General features: G+C 42.0%; 1 protein-coding gene and 1 non-coding gene across 2 annotated transcripts in view; both read left to right on the forward strand.

Moving 5' to 3' along the window:
- The window catches only part of LOC149278654 (dysbindin-like), a 74,428-nt gene extending 55,643 nt beyond the window's left edge, over window positions 1–18,785 (forward strand). The window contains exons 8-10 of the mRNA XM_089501898.1: window positions 10,381–10,536; window positions 16,398–16,538; window positions 18,523–18,785. Of these exons, the coding sequence (XP_089358024.1) occupies window positions 10,381–10,536; window positions 16,398–16,538; window positions 18,523–18,785 (560 nt within the window). The remainder of the gene's footprint in view (window positions 1–10,380; window positions 10,537–16,397; window positions 16,539–18,522) is intronic.
- Window positions 15,218–15,347, forward strand: LOC149278655 (small nucleolar RNA SNORA35). The gene has a single exon (XR_016278632.1). It is a non-coding gene; the product is annotated as a small nucleolar RNA SNORA35 (small nucleolar RNA).
- Window positions 18,786–22,318: the final 3,533 nt, after the last annotated feature.

Consider the following 22,318-nt stretch of genomic DNA (forward strand, 5'->3'; position numbering starts at 1 on the left):
GTTCACAAAGGGCCAGTCCGACCTGATGCGGCCTTTTGTGAACAATTTTGGGCTGGCCCAGGGAGCATCTTGTGAGATCATAATTTTTGGAGGACACATGAAAGTGGAAAAAAAGTGTTTGTATTTGCTGCCTTATTGCTTAATGTAACGTGTTACAGGATTGATATAGGCTTCTGTAAGATCATCCAAGGCTTTTATAACCCAGAAACAAAACCTTAAACCATATAATTACCAGATTTTACTAAAACATGACGTAAAGTCATGATTTTATGAAAGACACGAAGGCGAATATTGTGCATTAACCCATTCTTTACTCCAAACAGCAGCAAAGAAAAATAACATTGATGAAAGCTAAATAAACAATAAACATGGAATAATGTAAGCCCCTCCCACATTAATCATAATGATAACAATATAAAAGGACTAGCACAGCCCCTAATCTTCCTCTTTCTTTGACTGGAACACGACACAGCCCAGCAGCTCAGGAAAAACAAAGGAAACCCATTCGGAACAAATCCAATGAAACCGCAACACCGCAAACTCCGGAAGAATGAAAACTTGTCCTCGAGAAAACACCGAAGACGGAGAAAACATCAGAAATCTCAACCTGCAAAACAGAAAGAGACATAGGATATGGAATCGGTTAGTCCCAAGAGACCGACACTGAGGGGAAATACAGGAAAAACCACTTCAGACATGAACAATAACCACAGAAAAAGATTATAAAACACGGCATGAGGGCAAACTAGAGAAAAAACATAACCTCAAACCTGGCCACTGCGGATCCAGCGAAATCCCCCGGAAACAAACGGGATACATTAAATAGTTTTAAAAAGTGAGTAAGAAAAGAATTTTTTTTTTAAAAGTGGTGGGACAATATTCGCCTCCCTGTCTTTCATAAAGTCATGACTTTACGTCATGTTTTAGTAAAATCTGGTAATTTTATTTCAAGACACGGAGGCTCATATTGTGCAAGTTCAAAGCTGAGAAACCACAGAAGAAAAAACATGCTCAATCGGCTTAAAATAGAACTCTCAAAGTGGACTCCCTGGACGAATCCGCCGAACGCAGAATCCATAGACTTGGATGCTGCCGTGCTTCTAGTGGAACGAGCTCCGAACCTAGAAACGTTCAGACCAGCCAGGCTCATAACCCATTTGACCCAACGGGACAGCATAGTCGAAGAAATAGGGAGATGACGGTGCCTGAAAGATAAGAACAGTTGTGGAGCATTCATGTTTCTGAATCGGGAAGTGCGAGCTTCGTATTCCTTGAGACATAACGCTGGTTGAGCCGGGAAAGCAGGGTAGACTACAGACTTAATAGCAGTCTTAGTGCGTCGAGATATGTCAAACCGAACGCCCTCTGGAACGAAAGATCTGGCGTTCCAATCCAGAGCACGGACGTCGAAAAACCCGCTTACAGGAAATAAGGCAAAACAACATGACCAGTTTCGCCGATAACTGGCGCAAAGAGAGATCGCAGTTAGGAGGCCACGAGAGGAACAGATTGAGCACCACATCAACATACCAAGTGTAAGAATATTTCGGTTTAGGAGGTCTTGAGAGTCGGATTCCTTTAAGTAGGCGACAAATCAGCGGGTGTTTACCTACGGGAACGCCGCCAAATCCCAAATGCGCAGCGGAGATGGCAGAACGGTAGAGGTTGATGGTCCTGTAAGCTCTTTCCATATCAAAAAGGGAAGAGAGAAAAAGAATGACCGAATTCACAGGGGCTGAAAAGGGATCCAAATGCCGCTGCAAGCACCAAGAAGCCCAAGCCTGCCAGGCTGCACTGTAAGATCTGTGAGTGCCTGGTGCCCAAGCTCCTGCCAAGAGTCGCTGAGCTGAGCCCAAAATGCCAGGGATCCCAGAAACCAAACATGCCAGGAGTGAAAGGCTGCCGTCTTGAATCAGAGGATGAGGGGAGCTGAAGGGGTCCAGAAGCAGTGGAGAGTGAGAGTGGAGCAACCGAGGAACCTCCACAATCAGATCTAGAAGGCTGGGGAACCATGGCTGGGACAGCCAGAAGGGCACCACGAGCACCACTGTCGCCCGCTGTCGACGAATCTAAAGGAGCGTCCTGGAAATCATCGCGAAGGGTGGGAAAGCGTAATGGCGACCTTCGGACCAATCTTGAAGGAAAGCATCCACCGCGAGGGCGTCTGGATCCGGTCTCCAACTGTAAAAGATAGGGAGACGGGAATTGAGAAGAGAGGCGAACAAGTCGATGTGGAGCGGACCCCAAAGCTCCATAATAGACGAGAAAACCGAAGACGTCAGAGTCCAATCGCTGGCGTCCGACAGATAGCGAGAGTTCCAGTCCGCCACCGTGTTGGAGAGTCCAGGAATGTATTCCGCTTGGACCATAATGTTGCGGTCCAAACAAAACGACCAGAGTTCTTTGGCCAGATCCGCTAAGACTGCCGACTGGGTACGCCCCAAGCGGTTGATGTATGTGTGGATAGTGTATATATGGCTTGTATAGAATAATGTGTAGGTTGCTATAAGATTTTCCATTCTCTGCCCCCCTACAGGACATTGGGAAGAATGGGGAACATAAAATTGGCTTACCTGTAGGTCTGCACATGAACTGTGATCCGCGTTGGCCTCTAGCTCTCCAGGGACGTCCGCGTTGTGGGAAGAAAGGAGATCTCGCAGTGTACGAGTCTTGGTATGCTGGGCGTTGAGAGGAGTAGTACGAGAGAGCCTCTGCCCGTGCGGGAGGAGCCTTGGGAAGAACGGCCGGACAGACGGCCCCGGAATCTGCCAGCCCTGGGGGAGACCCGTTGGTGGAAGACTTTGCGCATGGAAGTCTGCGCCTTATCAAGAGCAGTAAAGGCCCCTACATAGCGACCTAAGTCTTTAATAAAAGAATCTCCAAAAAGAAGTCCCTGGGCTTCGCTTCCCACCCATTTCCGTTAAGGCAAGATTGGCCAATTTGGGCTAGATCTTAAAAAGAATAGCCTTGCGGCGTTCTATGGAGAGGGACGTGTTGGTGTTCCCTGCTATGCAGATGGCTCTCTGCATCCACCTTCGGAGAACAATAGGATCCGGTGGTGAATCAGATTCCACCCAATCCTCGATTAACTGAAACATCTTGGTCAAGGGACCAAAGATGTCCAGATGTTTGTCTTGAGTGGCCCGTAGGGCGGATTCCAGACCCTTGCGGGGATTCCATCACGATTTTGAGAGAAATTGGATCACCTTGGGATCCACAGTAGGTGTTTCGCACACTTTACCCGGGACAATGGGCCGGGGACACTCCGCGCGCAGCTTACTGCGTGAGCTCTTGCTAAGCGGTTTACGGACCCTAGCTTGCAAATAACGGGCCACAGGTACAGAAGGCAGCCAGGGGTGATGAAGCCCCTCAGGGTCAAAGAACGGCTCCCCAAATTGGTCCAGGACCAAAGGTTCTGAGGTCTTAGAGGGGGGAATAGCCTGAGAGCCCTCCGCGTGTGCAGAGGTCTCCGGTGGATGAGCTGTGTCGTCGGCGGACTGTTCTGATAAATGGGAGTTCGAATCGGACGAATCCCAAGCCTCCTCTAGGGACCCCACTTCAGAATCAGACGCACTGGAAGATTGCGTCCTGGCAGATTTCCATTTCCTCACCCGTTCTGCCCGGCGAGTAAGGGCTCTTTTGCGTTTCAATTTTACGCTTTCATGGATGGGATTGTCACCATCAATCATGTTGGTTCTGGAGGCTGATAAGCGCGTATGGCACGATTTGCAAGTAGCTTCCTACCCACGGATGTCCTTGGGACAGAGCCAGAAGGGTTTTCATGAACAGGCATAGCAGTAGGGATAGACTTATTGAGAGCCTGGGCCAGACACTGATAAGGCAGATGTCATGGAACTCATGGCTGAGGCAATAGCCTGAGTGATAGAATTATTTAATTCTTTAATAGGATCAACATCATGAAAATGGGAACTCTTATCCCCTCTAACTGAGGGTTCCTGGTCTGAAAGCTCCATAGGAGGAGATTGATGATCAGACATGAAAATGAAAGAATGTATGAATAGGAATTTGCGCCTAAAAACACACACCAGCAAAACTAAATGTCCAATAGAAAAAACGGTAAAAAACAAAACCAAAAGGGAAGGAATAATTGTATAAAAACAACTGGCACATAAAAAGTTAAAGATGGAGGGGACCGGAGGACCGGAAAAAACGAATTAAACTGAGAAGCACCTGTTATTCCCAAGGCTCTACTCCTCTCGCACAGCAGGGACAGAATGGCGTCCTGCAACGCGAGAGGGAGGAGCCGAGGAAGAGAAAAGCCCGCAAACACAAACGTCGGCAGTTGACGAGGAGTGAAACGCGGCAACTCGCCAAAAGCAGAGGAGGACCGTAGCCATGATCGCGGTGTCCCAGAAGATGAGACAAGCCGACAGGAAGGAAACGGTAAGTAGCGGCAAAAGCCGAAAGGAGAAAACAAGAGAAAACTCCCGTGAACGCAAGGCAACAAACGCGGGAACGGGAGCCGGGTCAGGGGTGGTAAAGAGGGACGGGAGCCGGGTCAGGCGTGGTAAAGAGGGACGGGAGCCGGGTCAGGGGTGGTAAAGAGGGACGGGAGCCGGGTCAGGGGACAAAACACGGGAAACGATACATGGAGAAAGCAAATACAATAAAAATATACAGTCAAATAATAAGCCGAACCCCCCGAAGGGGAGGAAAACACACAGTACACAATATCGGACCAAATAAAAATCACAATAATAACACACTAAAATAAGACAATTATAAGAAAAAATATGTATGGAAAAGCAGTGGAATGCTTTGAGAAAAGGAAAAATATACTTATCTGCTGTCTGAAGCAGCGAAGAAAGAGGAAGATTAGGGGCTGTGCTAGTCCTTTTTATATTGTTATCATTATGATTAATGTGTGGGAGGGACTTACATTATTCCATGTTTATTGGTTTTTTGCTTTCATCAATGCTATTTTTCTTTGCTTCTGTTTGGAGTAAAGAAAGGGTTAATGCACAATATCAGCCTCCGTGTCTTGAAATAAAATTTTTGGCCATAGATTTAAATCAGCAGGCAAATATATAGCATGAGTGGTATTCCATGAACTTTTCGACATGGTGAAAAAAAATTTAGGACTAGGGGGTGAGAAGGCAGTGAATGTGTAATTTAGGTAGATACCTCTCAAAAAAAAAAAAAAAAAAGAAAGAAAAAGGGAAGTTGGACCGTTGCATTCAGATCTCCATACCCAACTTGATGAGATTACAATTTCTTTTTTTTTTGGACCAGTGTAGAAAAAAATGTTCATTTCCATAAGCTGATCACCTGTTTCGTAAGAGGTCGTATGTGTGGATAGTGTATATATGGCTTATATAGAATAATGTGTAGGTTGCTATTAGATTTCCCATTCTCTGGGACAATAAGGAAACTAACACTTATTTATTTTAAAGCTGCCATATTACGATATATCTAATGGATATGTTGTATAGAATCATTGCTTTTTGACAGCTGTTTTACAGCTTTAGCAAGTTGACCTCTTTTCTATCTAGTGGTTTTCTGAATATTCCCACAGCAAGGACAGCTTATTCTCACCATGAAAACCATGTGTATCATATGGCGTTCTATTAATAGGAGAAGCCAGTTATAGACATCCAAAGTGATTGCCCGAAACATAATTCTGATTCTAGTTGACGCGTCAAGAATCTCTTTGACAGAATTTCACATCCAATATCAAGATTTCCATCAGTTTTCTTTCTTCATATAGTTAATTTGGCTGTCCTTGGGCTTTGCACAGGGCAAGGTTAGTATTTACAATCTCTGAAGCATATAAAAAGTGTTGATTTTGAAACACATTGAAAGTAAAGTTAATTAGCTGTTTTGAATTTGTAATATTGGTAAAATGTCGACTCTATGCTTTTGTGTATTACGATGTGGAGAAGGAGAAGAGGAGATAAGGAAGAGAGAGAGAGAAGAAAGAGGGATGTCACTACCCGCTGCTTTGCCGGCTCTCACCGTAACGTTAAGGGGGAACATGGGCGTGAAAAGGTTAATGGGGGGTGTGTGGTCTGTAAAAATATCTAAGGAGGCTTTGGTTACCCCCTGCACTACCAAAAAGTAAAACTTGCAAATGAGAAAAACGGTGACATAACTCTGGCTCTCCTCGAAAGCTATGAGTTGAAAATTAGAGCACAAAGAACTTATTTTATATTTAATATGACCCTTGTCAAAAATCTTGAAGAAAAATTAGTTGTTTCTCCCAGATTCCTATTCTTATAGGAATCTTCTTCCTTTGTCCCTGTGAGCAGGGGCGGGCTGGGCCGTGGGGCATGGGGCCCAAGGAATGATGCATAGGGTACGATTTTTCAATATTTAAAATGTTTTTGCTACAAAGATTAGCTGTATTATTCCTATATTTAATGTATTAAACGTACATTATTTTTACCAGTCTTTCAAGTTATATACACTGCTCAAAATAATAAAGGGAACACTTAAATAACACAATGTAACTCGAAGTCAATCACACATCTGTGAAATCACACTGTCCACTCAGGAAGCAACACTGATGGACAATCAATTTCACATGCTGTTGTGCAAATGGAACAGACAACAGGTGGAAATTATAGGCAATAAGCAAGACACTCCCAATAAAGGAGTGGTTCTGCAGGTGGTGACCACAGACCACTTCTCAGTTCCTATGCTTCCTGGCTGATGTTTTGGTCACTTTTGAATGCTGGCGGTGCTTTCACTCTAGTGGTAGCATGAGACGGAGTCTACAACCCACACATGTGGCTCAGGTAGTGCAGCTCATCCAGGATGGCACATCAATGCGAGCTGTGGCAAGAAGGTTTGCTGTGTCTGTCAGCGTAGTGTCCAGAGCATGGAGGCGCTACCAGGAGACGTGGAGGAGGCCGTAGGAGGGCAACAACCCAGCAGCAGGACCGCTACCTCCGCCTTTGTGCACTGCCAGAGCCCTGCAAAATGACCTCCAGCAGGCCACAAATGTGCATGTGTCCACTCAAACGGTCAGAAACAGACTCCATGAGGGTGGTATGAGGGCCCGACATCCACAGGTGGGGGTTGTGCTTACAGCCAAACACTGTGCAGGACATTTGCCAGAGAACACCAGGATTGGCATATTCGCCACTGGCGCCCTGTGCTCTTCACAGATGAAAGCAGGTTCACACTGAGCACATGTGACAGACGTGACAAAGTCTGGAGACGCCGTGGAGACCAGCATGACTGGTTTGGCGGTGGGTCAGTAATGGTGTGGGGTGGCATTTCTTTGGGGGGCCGCACAGCCCTCCATGTGCTTGCCAGAGGTAACCTGACTGCCATTAGGTATCGAGATGAGATCCTCGGACCCCTTGTGAGACCATATGCTGGTGTGGTTGGCCCTGGTTTCCTCCCTAATGCAAGACAATGCTAGACCTCATGTGGCTGGAGTGTGGCAGCAGTTCCTGCAAGGGGAAGGCATTGATGCTATGGACTGGCCCACCCGTTCCCCAGACCTGAATCCGATTGAGCACATCTGGGACATTATGTCCCGCTCCATCCACCAACGCCACGTTGCACCACAGACTGTCCAGGAGTTGGGGGATGCTTTAGTCCAGGTCTGTGAGGACATCCCTCAGGAGACCATCCGCAACCTCATCAGGAGCATGCCCAGGCGTTGTAGGGAGGTCATACGGGCACGTGGAGGCCACGCACACTACTGAGCCTCATTGTGACAAGTTTTAAGGACATTACATCAAAGTTGGATCAGCCTGTAGTGTGGTTTTCCATTTTGATTTTGAGTGTGACTCCATATCCAGACCTCCATGGGTTGATACATTTTGATTTCCATTGAGAATTTTTGTGTGATTGTGTTGTCAGCACATTCAACTATGTAAAGACGAAAGTATGTCATACGATAAGTTCATTCATTCAGATCTAGGATGTGTAATCTTAGTGTTCCCTTTATTATTTTGAGCAGTGTATTATTGTACTTGTTTGCAAAAAAAGAGATTGGGAGAAAGTGGGGTAGGGGATAGTGAGGAATTCGGTATCTTATGGAGAGAAAGGAGGGGGTATCTGATGGGGAAAAATGCTATCCCACCCAGATTTTTAGGTTTTCCTATGCCCATGGTGGTGTGTGTGTCTGGGTGGCAGAGCCTGTCCTGGTGTGTATTCTGTTTTCTGTTTTTCAGTCATCTGTTTTCTGGCACTTTACTTTCTGTAGGAATAAATTGAACACATTTTAATTTAATTTGTAGTCACTTCAAAACTTTCTTGGCCCAGAATTCAGTGAGAGCAAAAGTAATGGTTTTGTGTTATTTACTCTGTTTCAATCTGCATATCTTTTTAATAAGAATTATTGGCACTAAATTGTGGCTTCAGGCATCCTGTGTATGATTTTTTTTTTTTGTGTACTCTTGGGAACTGTGAACTGTTTTTTTTTCTAAACACTTAATCATAGGCATTTTGCATGACACGTGTGAGTAGAAAGCACAGAAAAGAGAGCAGGGAAAAGATCAGTAAAAGAGAGAGAGAGAGAGAGAGGCAGAGATGGTGGGTGAGATAAAAGAGAGGAGAGGGGCCAAAGAAAATGGTGGCAAGAGAAGAATACAGGGAAGAGATCAGAAAGAGAGGGTAAGACAGAAAAAGGGGATGAGAAGAAAACAAAAAGAAGAAAGGCAAACAGAGGATGATAGAGGAAAAGAGAAAGGGAGCGAGAAAAAGAAAAAGGGAAAAAGTCCAAATAATTTTTATCATGGGCATATACCAGTGTATATATGCCAGTCTAGTATTAATTTAGGATAAGATTTTGCATATGCTCTGTTGCAGTTTTTTGGTTGTAATAAGATTTTCCACATTGTTTTCAAGATACTCGTGTAGTCAAAATACATCAGGAAGATCATCATTTGACCGAACTGCAGGGAGAACTTGTGAACAAGCATTATGTATCTGACAGCCAAGGTCTCAGCTGTTGCATAGATCATAATGTAAACTCCCTAACTGTAGTTTATTAAGAAATTATGGATGGTTGGCTGACCTAACATAAGTCTCAACTGTTCAGCTATATTGAATATTTAATTTATTTGTGTTTTTCTCAATATTTATGTCACTAAAAACGAAAAAATAAAATATAACCTTAGAGATTATTTTCCATATTGGTAAATATTAATAAATCTGATTTAAAGTTTATTACATACTATTACATGATATGTTTGAGTAAACAGTAATTTGGACCATTCCATTGGTTGCTTTTGGTAAAATACCCGCAAGGGTTTTGTTCAATATGCAGTCCAGCCTTTTTGGGGGGGGAAAAAGAAAACAATGACTGGTTTTGCTGTTTGCTTAGGTTTGTGGTTCACCTAACACTTTTATTGCGAGGGGCTGTGGATTCATTCGAGAGAGTTGGTTGTGCTTTTGTGTATAATCAAAGCATTTTCTCGAGGGTAATTGTCTACATATAATCTTACCTGGGAATCTCGTAGGTTAGCCCAGTTAAATATTCTTACTTCCATTTATTTATTTATTTTTAAGCTTGTAATTTTATTCATGCAGCTTCAATAAACCTCCATGATATAAACTTAATAAGCAAGGGTAAATATGTATTTTAACTAATAAATATATATATATATATATATATATATATATATATATATATATATATAACTAAAAAAAAAAAAAGGCCTAACTCTTGTTGGTAAGAAGCATAAAAATGCTGTGAGTTTTGTTTTCTTTTGCCTCTGTAAATAAGAGTTGACATTGTACATTTACATGATTTTAGTTAAGTTTGCATATGCCTGACGGCTTCTTTTTTTTTTAACCTACACTCAACTTAAGTAGAAATTGTATTTGAGTCTTTGCCCCAAAGGTTTTATCACATAAAAACACAAGGATCAAATAAGCTTTTTTTCTGTTGCTATGACAAAAACCTATCAGTGCCTACTTTTGTCACGGGACAAATAAGTCTTCCTGGCAAAAAAAATATGAGTACAAAATTTGACCTGATTAAAGAATTATTACTGGGAAGAGTTATGACAGTACTAGGATTTATGTTTCTAGGTTTTTTTGTTTGTTTTTTTTTAAGTGTTAATTTCAACAATGTAGATGGAACAGCACCTTCAACCTGTTGTAATCCTTTTTGATGGGACATGAAGTACCTTGTGTACAAATACGATAAATCTGCCCCATAAATAAATGAGTGTCTTTTCACATATTAAAGCCGTAAGACCATTTTTATTATGTACTATCTGAAAATAACATCCCAGAGCATGAATTCTATATGAACTGGCACTTATTTGAACACAGAAAACATTCTTCATAAATGGATTCTAGAGTGATAAGTGGATAACATTGTTGTAAGTTATAAAGTGTGATCCTTGTAGATTGCTCATACTTCCAGTCCCCCCCCCCCCCTGTGTTGTGTAGGTGAACTGGATGCTGAGCATACCCAGAAAGTTCTGGAAATGGAATACACCCAGCAAATGAAGTTGAAGGAACGCCAGAAGTTCTTTGAGGAAGCATTTCAGCAGGACATGGAACAGTACCTCTCTACCGGATACCTGCAAATATCAGAAAGACGAGGTAATAACACCGGTGCATATAACTCTTATTTATACACAAATGAAGAATCTGTCATTGTTGCTTCCAGGGTCTCCTTACTTGGCTCTGTGGGTTTCTTAGAAGACTATCTTGTTTTGCCATTAAGGCAAGCCTGTACTAATTTATAATATGGTGCATAGAATGTCTGAGTACATCATCTCAGAACCTTGCCTCTGTACCTCAGTAATATAATTGTAGTTTGGGACTGTGTAGCTAATCTTGAAAACCCATAGAGCAGGGGTGTCCAAGTTTTTTCTGCAGTGGGCCACTTCATCAGAATTGTATACGTGCGCGGGCCGCACTCATTTTTCACTGTGACAAAAAATATGGCCTTTAATAAAATATGCAGATTAAAATAAAGTAAAATGACACAAAACCTTTACTCTTCCTCTCACTGATTTCTGGGCCTTGAAAGTTTTGCGACTACAAATTCAGGATTCCCTAGATTTATTCTAGGGATGAACTAAAATGAAAATTCTGGACCAAAACATTCAGGGTTCACTTAGCCAAAACCGAAAATGACCCCCACCTTTAAAAATAATAATAAAAACTCACATGTTTAATAAAAGTAGGTAACACACAATTGGACAAAATTAGCAATATGACTTGGCATGATAGGAGTGTGATTGCTAACAGCTGGTACCTAGGCATGATGGGACTGTGCTCGCTGTGATTGCTGTTAGCAATCACACTCCTATCATGCCAAGTCAGCCAGTACATGCTGGTACAGGGTGGCTGTAAGTGATGTGCAGACCCCATACTGCTGGCAGCATCACTACACAAGGGGGGCAGCTAGCTAGGTTTCAGCATGTACTGGCTGACTTGGCATGATAGGAGTGTGATTGCTAACAGTAGTCACAGTCCCATCATGCCTAGGTTCCAGCACTTACACATCCATCCAGTAAATGCTGGAACCTAGGCATTATGGGACTGTGATTGCTGTTAGCAATCACACTCCTATCATGCCAAGTCAGCCAGTACATGCTGGTACAGGGTGGCTGTAAGTGCAGACCCCATACTGCTGGCAGCATCACTACACAAGGGGGGCAGCTGGCCAGGTTTCAGCATGTACTGGCTGACTTGGCATGATAGGAGTGTGATTGCTAACAGCAATCACAGTCCCATCATGCCTAGGTTCCAGCACTTACACATCCATGCTATCACACACACACTCATTTATTCATATAATCATTCATTCACAGATTCATTCACAATCACAAACACCCTCCCCACCCCCTTACCTGCACTGCAGCTCCTCGGTGCCGCTCACAGACTTCAGCAGGGGGCGCGGCCTCCCCTCTGCCTTCTCTGCTAAAGCACATAGGAAGTAGGATGTCACGTGAACTCCGCTTCCTCTGTGCAGTCCAGAAGACCCTCCCACAAGTAAGTAGCAGGGCTTGAGGTGCGGCTCGCGTAAGATCGGTTGCCCTGGCGGGCCGCATGTTGGACGCCCCTGCCATAGAGCTTTGGAGAGGAGTTAAACCCCCTGTTTAATAATGGTGTGCTATAAACAACTTTTTATGGAGGGCTGCATATGACTAGGGAGCTTAGACATAGGGGCCACTTAATTAATGATGTGTTGTAGAATGGCTTGAGGGTAGCTGACTTAACATTTGAACCGTGGCCTAGCATTGGTCCTGCAGGTAACTTGCCAGTTTTTGTTCAGCTACAACTCCCATAGTCCTCAGCCAGCTTGCATACAGTCATTTTTTTTTCTTCAGCATTGTTGAGCTGTAGCGTTCAGCTGGAAAGTTGTTTGCTTTCCCTGCTTTAGTCATTACTGGAAGAAGTCAAACTCACACACTCTCTAAAATCACTTTCAAATTCAGCAAAGGAATTATGAGATGCAGATGTTTGTGTTTAAACCTTATAGTGGGAGCAGCTTAGGTGGATTAAGTGCCAGTAATGCTATAGTGTTTACTTGTTTAAGTTTTTAACGATATTTAACCCCTTGATGACAATTGCCGGTCCGGGCACGTCACCGAAAATCGTGACGATTATGACAATTGACGTGCCAGGACCGGCACGTCTTTAAACGGGTGAAAAAATCGATCCGTGATCGATTTTTTTCACTCAAACGGTGTTGCTCTAATGCCTCGACATCGAGGCATTGAGCAACACCAAAAAAAACATTCCCGGCCCCCCCCGATCGCTCCTAGGAGCAAATAAAAAAACATGTTTGAAAGACTGCAAACATGGCGGCGCCCGCCGCCGAAAAACGGGTTTAGGAAGCGATCGCGAGTCGCTTCCTTTGCTTAGCTGGTGTCGCTAAGATGCCTCAGTATCGAGGCATCTTTGCAACACCTGTTTAGCAAAGGAAGCGACTCGCGATCGCTTCCTAAATGCTCAACTTACCTTCCCGGTGCCGGCGTCTTCGAAACACACGCGGTGTTTCAAGATGGCGGCGCCCATGAAGCCGGGGGGCGGAGCCTGCTGTCATCATCGGGGGGGGTGTTGCTGGATGTCATGGACATCCAGTGAATAACACCCCTAGTGGTCAGATCACTCATAAGAGTGATCATGATTTGCTAAATCAAAGGCAATGTTTTCTAAACATTGCCTTTGATCAGTATTGGATCTGCCTCCCTCCTTCACTTGTTTCTAGTGAGGGAGAGAGACAGATCGGTGTGTTTTCTGGTATTTCAGGTATTCTCTAATAAAAAAATATATATATATTGATCCAAAGGCTCTTATAAGAGCCACCCATATAATATTAACCCCTTCATTGCCATTGATCACTGCATAAACAGTGATCTTGCATAGTGGCAATTGTTTTTGGGGTTTTTTTTTTTTTTTACATTTTTTTTACTTTTTTTAGTGGTTTTTTTTAGTTTTTATTATAGCCATTAACCCTTTCCTTCCCCACTATTTTTGCTGCAATTGTTACCATGCAGCGGTATACGGCTGAGGAGGCGTATGCCTTTTTGGCCACAGATTCTGAGGCCACTGATACAGCGTCAGATTTTGACGTTGGTCAGTTCACAGATACATCTAGTGATGTATCTGTGGCTGTTAGGACGCCTGCCACACGTAGTCGTGGCAGTGCACCAGAGGCATGGGTAGCGCCTAATAGGTACAAGCCAGCTATCCCTCCTTTTTCTGGAATTCCTGGCATCAATATTGATGTTACAGGATTCACTCCACTGCAATTTGTGCAGGTTTTTTTGGGAGACGATGTCTTGGGAGACATTGTCACACAAACAAACATTTATGCCCAGCAGCACCGTGCTGCTAGCCCTAATTCTTTTTGGGCAAAACAGCCATGGACTCCCATTGACGTGCCAGAATTTCTTAAATTCTGGGCACTCACAATGTTAATGGGCATTATAAAAAAGCCCTCCATCCGCTCCTACTGGAGCACCAGCCCCATCTTTAGTACCCCCATTTATGCCCAAACTATAACTAGGCAAAGGTATGAAATGATTCTTCGTTTCATGCACTTTAGCGACAACAGCCTGTGCCCCCCTAAGGAGCACCCCCAGTTTGATAGGCTCTACAAAATCCGCCCCCTGATTACCCATCTCGCTGCCAGGTTTCCAGAGGTTTATACACCTGGAAGGGATATCTGCGTGGATGAATCCCTGATGAAATATAAAGGAAGGTTGGGATTCAAGCAGTATATTCCTTCCAAGCGCTCTAGGTATGGAGTGAAGGTGTATAAGCTCTGCGAGAGCGAGACAGGATATACTCATGCCTTCCGGGTATACGAGGGTAAGGATAGCTACCTTGACCCTCCAGGTTGCCCAGACCATCTGGGCACCAGTGCCAAGATTGTTTGGGACCTAATATTCCCCCTTATGAACAAAGGCTACCACTTGTATGTAGATAACTTCTATACAAGCGTCCCTTTGTTCAAGCTGCTGTATTGTTTCGATACGGTAGCTTGCGGTACTATAAAAAAGAACCGCTTGGGTTTCCCACAACACCTGGTACGAACCCGGCTAGGAAAGGGGGAGACCTCAGCTCTACGCCAAGAGGAGCTTTTGGCATTGAAGTTCAGGGACAGAAAAGAGGTGTGCATGCTGAGCACCATCCACGATGAAAGAACCGTGGAGGTTTCTGTCCGTGGCAGAGCTGGGGTCACTACAAAGCCAGTGTGCATCAGGGCCTATAACAAGCACATGGGTGGAGTTGATCTGTCAGATCAACTCCTACAGCCCTACCTCATTATGAGGAAGACAAAGGCCTGGTACAAGAAGGTTGCAATTTACCTAATGCAAATTGCAACCTATAACGCTTTTTTGCTGCACAAAAAAGCAGACACTGGGCTGAAGCTGTCTTTTTTGCAGTTTCAGCTCGAAGTAATTTCAGGTATCTTGTACCGTGATGCACCTGGTCCCCAAGTAGTGATGGGAACCAACAGAATTGGGGCTACCCATTTTATTTTTAAAATCCCCCCTACAGCAAAGAAGCAGAATCCCCAAAAGAGATGCAGGGTATGCTACAGCAGGGGGCAAAGAAAGGACACCACATTTTACTGTCCAGATTGCCCTGGAAAACCTGCACTCTCTGTCGGTGACTGCTTCAAGCTGTATCACACAGTTTCCCATTTTTAATTTTTTTTTGTTCCTGCTCCATTTTTGTATTTTTTTTTTTTTTAATTTTTTGTTACATTTACAGTTTTTTAGCTTTTATTTGCTCCTCCATTTTTAAGCGTTTTTATTTGCACTGTCAAGTGAACCCTGTGTCCATTCCGTGGCATGAGGGACCACTTAAGGTGCTAGATCAAATCCCTTCTTGGAGATAGGCCAGGCTTTCTTGTAACCTGTCCCTACTGATAGTTGGGTACAAGCATTTTTCTTTACCCAGATGTAAAATTCCTACTGAATTTGAATTGCTCATGTTCCAAATGTGGCCCTTTTGCCCCCAAACAATCTGACAAACCCATGCATGTGGGGTATCAATGTACTCAGGAGATGTTGCTGAACACATATCGGGGTGTTGTGTGACAGCAACATATACCAGGAGCTGTAATTTCACACCTGAAGTACAAAAAAAAACACCAAAAACAATTACTATCACAAACTTTGACAAGGGTTGGTGGTAGGATTTGTGCATGGAAAGGGTTAAACTATCAGCATCTAAAATACCCTGGGGTGTCTAGTTTTAAAAAATATATGGTTTGGTGGGGTAAATTTAATTTGCTGGCTTCAAAGATGCCCCAAATACCACATAGAGACAGAATTACCAGATTCAGAGAAAAATGGTTTTGAATTAGCAAAACTCTACTTGTACTTATTGCCCCATAACGTGTAGAAGAAAGCAAAAAAACATAAAAACATTGGGTATTTCTAAACTCGGGACAAATAGTAGAATCTATTTAGCAGGTTTTTTCAGTAGTTTTTTATGATGAATAAAAGATTTTTCAAATAAAAGTGAGAAAATGTTTTTTTTCAATTTTTCGTCATATTTTATTATTTTTATTATAGGAAATTACATCATATGAAAAAAATTATGGTGTCTGAAGAAAGCCCTTCTTGTCCTGAAAAAAACAATATATAACTTGTGTGGGTTTAGTAAATGGGTTAAGAGAAAACTACAGCTAAACACAAACACCGCAGAAACGATAAAACAGCCATTGTCACGAAGGGTACAAAAAAATAGAATCAGCCTTTGTCACGAAGGGGTTAAACAAATCTTCTAAGTAAAAATGTTTGAGAAACCTAGGTGAATGAGGTGATAAGTGCAGTTGTTAAAGTCATTACAAATGTATAAAGCAGGGTTTTGCAATGTGTTCTCTTCTGTTGTGTGTTCAATTTTATTCTCCTTTCATTCATACTGTAAGTGCTCATTGTTGTGGGCAAATCCAATGACGTAAAAATGTTCTTGATATCCCATTTAAGAGCCCATCGGGAGCATGTCTTCAATGGAAGTCAATGTGGACATGTTGGAGCAAATGGACCTAATGGACATGTCGGATCAAGAAGCACTAGATGTCTTTTTAAATTCTGGAGGAGAAGACAATGTGTTGTCTCCTATGATAGGTACAGCTGGTTTTATTACTTAATCTGTTACTTTTTACCTATTTGTTAAGTTTTTAGTCATGGACCTCTTGGGTTAGTAATATCAAATACTTATAGTGAATATTTCACAATTACATATGGTACTGGATGAATCCTATGCGATAAGTCTCTAAGTAAAAATATATTTCTGTATCCTTCATTGGCGTGCGAGAAAGATAATGTAAGCTGGTGACAAAGTAAGCTGTTTTTAAACTTTGTAAACTATATAAAACAATATTGACTTTATATGCCATATTGGCAAAATTAATTTTGAGATAATTCCATAAATCGAACATTGTGCTATCATTTTTAGGAGCAGCGTCCAAGGACTTGCTGTGCAACAGATTGTAGTAAACAAAGTTCATGCTTATTTGAATTTAGTGAGCAGAAACTGGATAAAGAGAAGGAACAGAGAGAAACCATAAATACTTTTTTTTTTTTTTTTTTGCAAAATTCTTGTTTTGGACTGTACATTGTGATAAAATTGAAATAAAGCATTTACATGGATTAGTCATTTAATACTCTGTATTCAAATAGCCTTGTGCTGCAAAACAATACATAGTTACACCCCTTATGAGAGCGATGAGGTTTTTTTTTTTGGGGGGGGGGGATGCCTTTCCCTAATGATCCTGTGCAATCAAGAAATGTCCAACCAAGCATAATGAAACATGGCACCGCTGAGAGAAATGTGGCACTGCTGAGTCTCGTAGATTCATGTTGCTCGTTACATATTGAAGCTTTAGATTTTAATTTTTAAACTTTGTATTGATGTAACCCTTGGCAAAATTGTTTTATTGTATGCTTCAAATGCAAATTTAATTTTCCTTTGATGGAAATCTGTTTACATATTACAAATAATAAACTAGGTTCTAATTATAAGCCAGTATCAATGTGCTTAAAACCCAAAAGTAGTCGCCTACAAATTAGCCTGTAGCAGTAATATATTTTCTGATGAGAGGGTTTAGGGGTTCATTTTAAAAAAAACAAAATGGCCTGCCAATAACTTCAAAAGGTTCAAGGAAAGTGTGTTACGATATATTGTGTAAGTGGTATCCCCCTTTAAGTGTATTCTAATGTGTTCACATCTATGCCATTCTTTTGAGGTTTTCTTTTCCAATACCTTAATACATCAAGATTTTACAAAATTTTAAGTAGATTCATATCTGAATTGGCGTTTTTCAGATTTTTTATTAAAAATACACACAATTGCGTTCAGAGTTTTAAAAGGGAAGGAACCAACTAGATTTAAGATTACCTCAATAAGTCCTTATAAGTCATATTGAACTTAACAAACTGGGTTTCCTTTAAACAGTACTTAACATTTTTGGGTTGAGGGTTGATATATTACTAAGTCAATGCGGGAACTTCCTGCGGAAGGCTACCCGGAGCTTTCTTTTTTTTTGGCAGTGGCTTTGTGAAGGGGATGGCTTAGCCGTATATTGGGGTGGATCTAGTCCAAGGCAGCCTTTAGTGAGAGGGAAGTGGGCAGGATGTAGGTGGGGGTCAAATGCTTTTCCACTGTCGATAAGAAGGAAGTGACCCGGGAAAGAGGGCTGGCTTTACCCCAAAAGTCTGGGTCACACCAGGAGAGTCCACAGGTATGTTGCTAATGCTTTTCAATAGACTAGATGGAAGGTGTAACACAGGCAGGACACGCAAGGGAGTCACCATTCTGTCCGCATCACCTGGTCTATATAATAATAAAAAAAAAAAGTACTATGTGTCACTCACACCCCTTTCACGCCTGCTTTCCCCTGTTCAATGGAGGCACAACTCTACTACCCAATCCTACTAGAAACAGGAATCCAGCTGTTTGTTCATTTATTACCAGATTTTTTTATGTCTTTAAATTTAAATATTTGTTACCAAACAGGTCACTGTAGGCTAAACATGAGTGATAAAGACTGCATTTTGCAAGCTGTTAACAGTTTTTCTTTTTTGTCTGATTTCTCTGTTTATACTGAAGGCGGCCCTGATTACAGTTCGTGTCACAGCGATATTACACTTCAGGTCCCTAGCCAGGCTGAGCTCAGGCAAAAACTTTCTTCTTTGTCTTCTACGTGCACGGATTCTGCCAGTCAAGACAACAGCGAAGATGGAAGCGAGTCTCCAGTTATACAGTCGGATGATGAGGATGTCCACGTTGAATCCGTGTTAGCAGGTGTGGCAGGCCACGGCGCAATGGCAAATTCTGATGCCAGCGATGAAAGTGACACTAATGCCACATGAATGCAGTGATTTGCCTCTATGTGAATGATGGGGCAGAAAAAATAACTTGTCCCTCTCTGTCAAAGCCAGATATTTTTAAACATAACCGAAGGACATTTTCATTTACCGTTTTACACAAAAAAATGTGTATCAAAGTAACTGTCAGTGTAAAAAATGATAGTACATTTTCTAGGGGGAACATATTTACATGGAATCTTATACCTTGTTTTTGTTTGTTCAGAAAAACAATTTCTAACATCTGCATGCTGCACAGCTAAATATGTGTTTTATTTCATATTTCGGTAAGCGTTCCAGAGTGCCATTACCAGATCAAACTATATCGCCAACAGTTATGGATTATTGTGTATTATTTCTGACAATACTACACAAACAAAATGAGTTGGAGGCCTTGGGAAATTTACAACTGCTTCATCATCTTATTCTGGAATAATGCCTTTTGGGAGGGAGATTTGGAAACAGTGTATTGTCATAAAAAGATGGGAATAACCTCTGAGAATATTAACTTCATTAAACCAGTATTCTTTTGATTCAACCTCTTCCAATTATTTTGCTCTACAGCTACGCAGGCAGTGTCTTAGGTGGTGTTTATCACATTACTAATCCTATGGCTATTGTTAGTGGAGTCGGCAACATAAATGCAATGATCAACTTTGTGGAGAATTTCTCCTCGGCCTGGTGTCCCTTTCATTTAAACTGTTCGTAAGAACCAATCGGCTCAAGCTGTCTATCCATTTTTCCTGATGTAAAGGCTCAGACCTTTATCAGTTTTTGGTCTTGTCTTAAATTCCAGATAGGTTTATGCCTATTCTGTCATATCGAACCAGTCTGCCCATTCTCTGACATCAACAAGGCACTTTCACCCAACTGCCGCTCACTGAATATTTTCTTTTTTTCGGACCATTCTCTGTGAACCCTAGCAATGGTTGTGCGTGAAAATCCCAGTTGATCAGCAGTTTTTTAAATACTCAGACCAGCCTGTCTGGCACCAACAACCATGCCACATTCAAAGTCGCTTAAATCCCCTTTCTTCCCCATTCTGACACCTGGTTTGAACTTCAGCAAGTTGTCTCGACATCTGCATGCCTAAATGCATTGAGTTGCAGCCATGTGATTAGCTGATTAGTTATTTGTGGTAACACGCAACTGGACTGGTGTACCTAATAATAAAGTAGCCTGCTGTCTCACACACATTTTCCTCACAACTACTACCTTGTCAGACTTCTACAGTAAGTTGATATTTGTTGTTGGCACTAGGCAGGCTTCTTGATGTGGAAAAATAGTGAAACTGGTTTGAAACTTTCTTCTCCCACCTTTCTGTGTCACACAAAAGAAAAAGGTGAATATATACCTGAATAGTTTGGTAGATTTGTTTTAAAGACCCCAATTCATGTCAGAATTAAATTAATTTAGATTTATGCCTGTGCCCAAGGAAATACATTCCACCCCATGGTCCTACGGTCCCTGGGCATCCCACAAAATAAATTATCATCCATATATGTTACAGCAACCAAAAGTACTACAATAAGCCTGGCCTAACTCTTACGACTGGAATGGAAGTAACATAACTCGTTGTCAGCCAGTCATAGTCAACCTGTGTCTTTGAAGACCTGCAAATCTACCCTACCACTCCATAAGTAATTGTTTGGAATGAGGTGTTAATTTATCATGAAGTAAGTTAGTATGCAACTACAGTTGGAACGTTCAGTGCAGAAAGCTACTTTGCTAATGACTGAAGACCCTCTGAGTCACGATGTTCGCTGGGTGCAGAAAACCATTAATGATGCAAAAAAGATGTGAACAAGTGACCATAACACAGAATATATAACAAGTAATTTGTCCGCTGGGTATTATTAGTGCTGCTGTCCTTTGTAGACATGACCGTGCTGCCAAGAATACCTTAATGGCAAAGCAGTCATATCATCAATGTTCTGGTTACTTGTGCGACATCAGTTTATGACTATGGTTTAGCATCTACCAAAGGGGTGCAAATATAACAAGTAAAATTGCAAGTAAAAAACACAAAGCTTCAAGCCTGAAACAATTGTACACCTTATGTATGAAAAAATGTTATAGGCATTCCCGTCTATCAGATCTTTTTGATGTATACCCACAATGTAGGGTTTGCATGAGATATGTAGTTGATCTGTTTGTTTACAAAGTAGTGCTACATGACATGTAGAAAACCCTTTCCTCTGCCTTAGACTAAATCTCCTTTCTTCCAGTCTAAATGCGTGACCGCGTGTCCTGTGCATAGTCCTGTTTATTAATAGATTTCCACACAATGGAATATATTTATATAATGTTATAATATCCCCTCTGAGGCGCTGTTTTTCTAAACTAAACAGATTTAAATTAATTAACCTTCATAACGAAAGTGTTCCATTCCTTTTATTAATTTTGTAGCCCGCCTCTGCACATTTTCCAGTGCTATAATATCCTTCTTTAGAAGAGGTGCCCAAAATTGCACAGCATATTCAAGGGGCAAAATTATATTTTTATCCCACGGATTGATGCCCCTTTTTATACATGACAATACCTTACTGGCCTTAGCAACTGCTGACTGACATTGCACATTATTTCCTAGTTTGTTGTCTATAACAATTCCCAAATCCTTCTCATTTGTTGTTATCCTACTACTATTTAGGGTGTAGGTTGCTTGTGCATTCCTTACCCCGAAGTGCATAACTTTGCACTTATCTACATTAAATGTTATCTGCCATTTGTGTGCCCAGTCCCCCAGTCTATCTAAATCCCTCTGCAGCAAAGTAATATCTTGCTCACATTGTATTACTTTACAGAGTTTAGTGTCATCTGCAAACACGGAAATATGACTTTCAACGCCTATTGCAAGGTCATTTATAAATGTTGAATAAAATTGGTCCCAGGACAGAACCCTGAGCAACACCACTTACCACTTCTGTCCAGCTTGAAAATGTACCATTTATGACAACTCTCTGTACTCTATCACTACAATATATCTTAGAAAAATACACTATACAGTATGGACAAAAGTATTGGGACACTTCCACTCTTCTGGGAAGGGGCTCCACAAGATTTTGGAGTGTTTCTCTGGTAATTGTTGCTTATTCACCCTGTAGAGCATTTATGAGGTTAGGCACGGATGTTGAATGAGAAGGCCTGGCTTTCAATCTCAGTTCTACTTCATCCCAAAGGTGTTTGATGAGGTTGAGATCAGGGCTCTTCCCAAACTGCTCCAATAAAGTTGGAAGCATAGCATTATCCAAAATGTCTTAGTATGCTAAAGCATTGATTTCCCATCACTGAAAGTAAGGGGCCTAGCCTGACACCTAGTAGCTTCTATTTTAGGAGGACTATACAAACATGCATTTTTTTTTCTCCCCTACCTATGATTCCACAGGTATTGAGGAAAATTCCACGGGACAAAGCCACCGTAATGCCGATACTGCCATTTTGGCCTTGGTGGAGCTGGTTCTCCATAGCACTTCACTTGGCTCACAACAGAATTGGGAAAATACCGAATACACTGGATCTACTCTCTCAACAGGGTCTTT

This window comes from Sceloporus occidentalis, unplaced genomic scaffold, assembly GCF_023333645.1.
Source record: "Sceloporus occidentalis isolate IW3139 unplaced genomic scaffold, rSceOcc1.0.p SCAF_186, whole genome shotgun sequence".
Classification (NCBI taxonomy): domain Eukaryota; kingdom Metazoa; phylum Chordata; class Lepidosauria; order Squamata; family Phrynosomatidae; genus Sceloporus; species Sceloporus occidentalis.